At 37.6% G+C, this 1,679-nt stretch overlaps 1 protein-coding gene across 1 annotated transcript in view; it reads left to right on the top strand.

Annotated features, from left to right (window-relative positions):
* Window positions 1-1,679, top strand: part of LOC119591346 (fumarylacetoacetase-like) — a 5,237-nt gene extending 3,558 nt beyond the window's left edge. The window contains exons 5-8 of the mRNA XM_037940079.1: window positions 231-481; window positions 670-876; window positions 1,164-1,312; window positions 1,439-1,679. Of these exons, the coding sequence (XP_037796007.1) occupies window positions 231-481; window positions 670-876; window positions 1,164-1,312; window positions 1,439-1,633 (802 nt within the window). The 3' untranslated portion in view covers window positions 1,634-1,679. The remainder of the gene's footprint in view (window positions 1-230; window positions 482-669; window positions 877-1,163; window positions 1,313-1,438) is intronic.

The raw sequence follows: 1,679 nt of genomic DNA, 5'->3' as shown, positions 1-1,679 counted from the left end.
CAGTTACCCTCAATTATTGTATTATAATCTGTATTTGGTTTATTAACTATACCAGCAGGATTATACCAGCAGGATTACTTTTCAGTTGAAAATAGGTAGATCTCAAATTTTAATTGCTCTGGGACAATATTTTTTCAGTCTGTTGACTTGTAAATAGTTCCACAGCATTTTCCAAATGATTAGGAAGAAAGCAAAGAGCTGAATTTCAGAAAACTTCCTTTATTACTCAGGAAATATCTTCCTGTTGGTTACCATGGCCGAGCATCTAGCGTTGTGGTATCTGGCACCCCTGTCCGACGGCCCAATGGCCAAACTAAGCCAAAGGATGATGAGCCCCCAACATTTGGACCATGCCGTCTTATGGACTTTGAGCTTGAAATGGCATTCTTTGTTGGACCTGGAAATAAGATGGGAGACCCTATCAAGGTCCAGGATGCTCAGGAACACATCTTTGGCATGGTGCTCATGAACGATTGGAGTGGTAGGTTAATGTTTCTTGTGGTTATGGAATAATAGGGTTAGAATGTTAACAGTAAAATAAGATATGTGAACATATACAAAAATGTATAGGCATTATTTAGATTACATAATTAAAAGGATAAGGATAGTAGTGATAATATGAACATAACACCTACATAGTTCAGATACTCATATTTGATTTTTTTAAAGCAAGAGACATCCAGAAATGGGAGTATGTGCCTCTTGGACCTTTCTTGGCAAAGAACTTGGGCACCACCATCTCTCCATGGGTAGTTACCATGCAAGCTCTTGAACCATTTCTTGTTGATAACTACTCCCAAGACCCTGAGCCCTTTCCTTACCTGAAACATAATGACAAATTCACATATGATATTAAGCTGGAAGTTGGTATCCGACGTAAGTAGCAATATATGACATGCTTCATCTATTATAATAGTAATCAGCAAGCAGTTTAGATGTGAAGAATATATCAGCGGCTTAAATTGGTGAATGTTAACTTGCATGTAAAGAAGTTTTCCTTTCTGTTATTCAAAAGATTTAGTAAGAAAAACTGAGTGAATGAGTAATTCTGAGTATTGTTTGTGTAGCATGGGATCTAACCAAAAATTTCATGTGTTTAAAGTGTAATGAACATAATAATTATAGTCTGTTTTGTCAACACTAATGCTGTTTGCATATTCCAGCTGAAGGTAGTAATCACCTAGGAACAGTCTGCCGTAGCAACTTTCGTTACATGTATTGGACAATGAAACAGCAACTGGCTCATCACACCGTCACAGGCTGTAATGTCAGGCCTGGAGATCTTATGGCTTCAGGAACAATTTCTGGATCAGTTAGTATAAATATGCCTTTAGAGTCCATTTCATTTAGAAAGGAACAGTTTTATCAACTGAAATGAGATGCAACATTAACAGATATTTCATGTTTGGGAACCTAATATATTATTAATTATTTTCAGAGTGAAGATTCTTTTGGCTCAATGCTGGAACTGTCATGGAAAGGCAGCAAAACAATTGACCTTGGCAATGGAGTTACTCGGAAATTCCTTCAAGATGGGGATGAAGTGGTCATATCAGGGTACTGTCAAGGGGATAGTTACAAAGTTGGCTTTGGCAATTGCACCGGCAAAGTGCTTCCTGCACATCCTCTTTAGACTTTGGCTACAACTTGAAATGGGATTAGAAGGATCAATAGCTTGA

Source organism: Penaeus monodon, chromosome 28 (assembly GCF_015228065.2).
Source record: "Penaeus monodon isolate SGIC_2016 chromosome 28, NSTDA_Pmon_1, whole genome shotgun sequence".
Classification (NCBI taxonomy): Eukaryota; Metazoa; Arthropoda; class Malacostraca; order Decapoda; family Penaeidae; genus Penaeus; species Penaeus monodon.
This window is presented reverse-complemented; position numbering and strand designations above follow the sequence as displayed.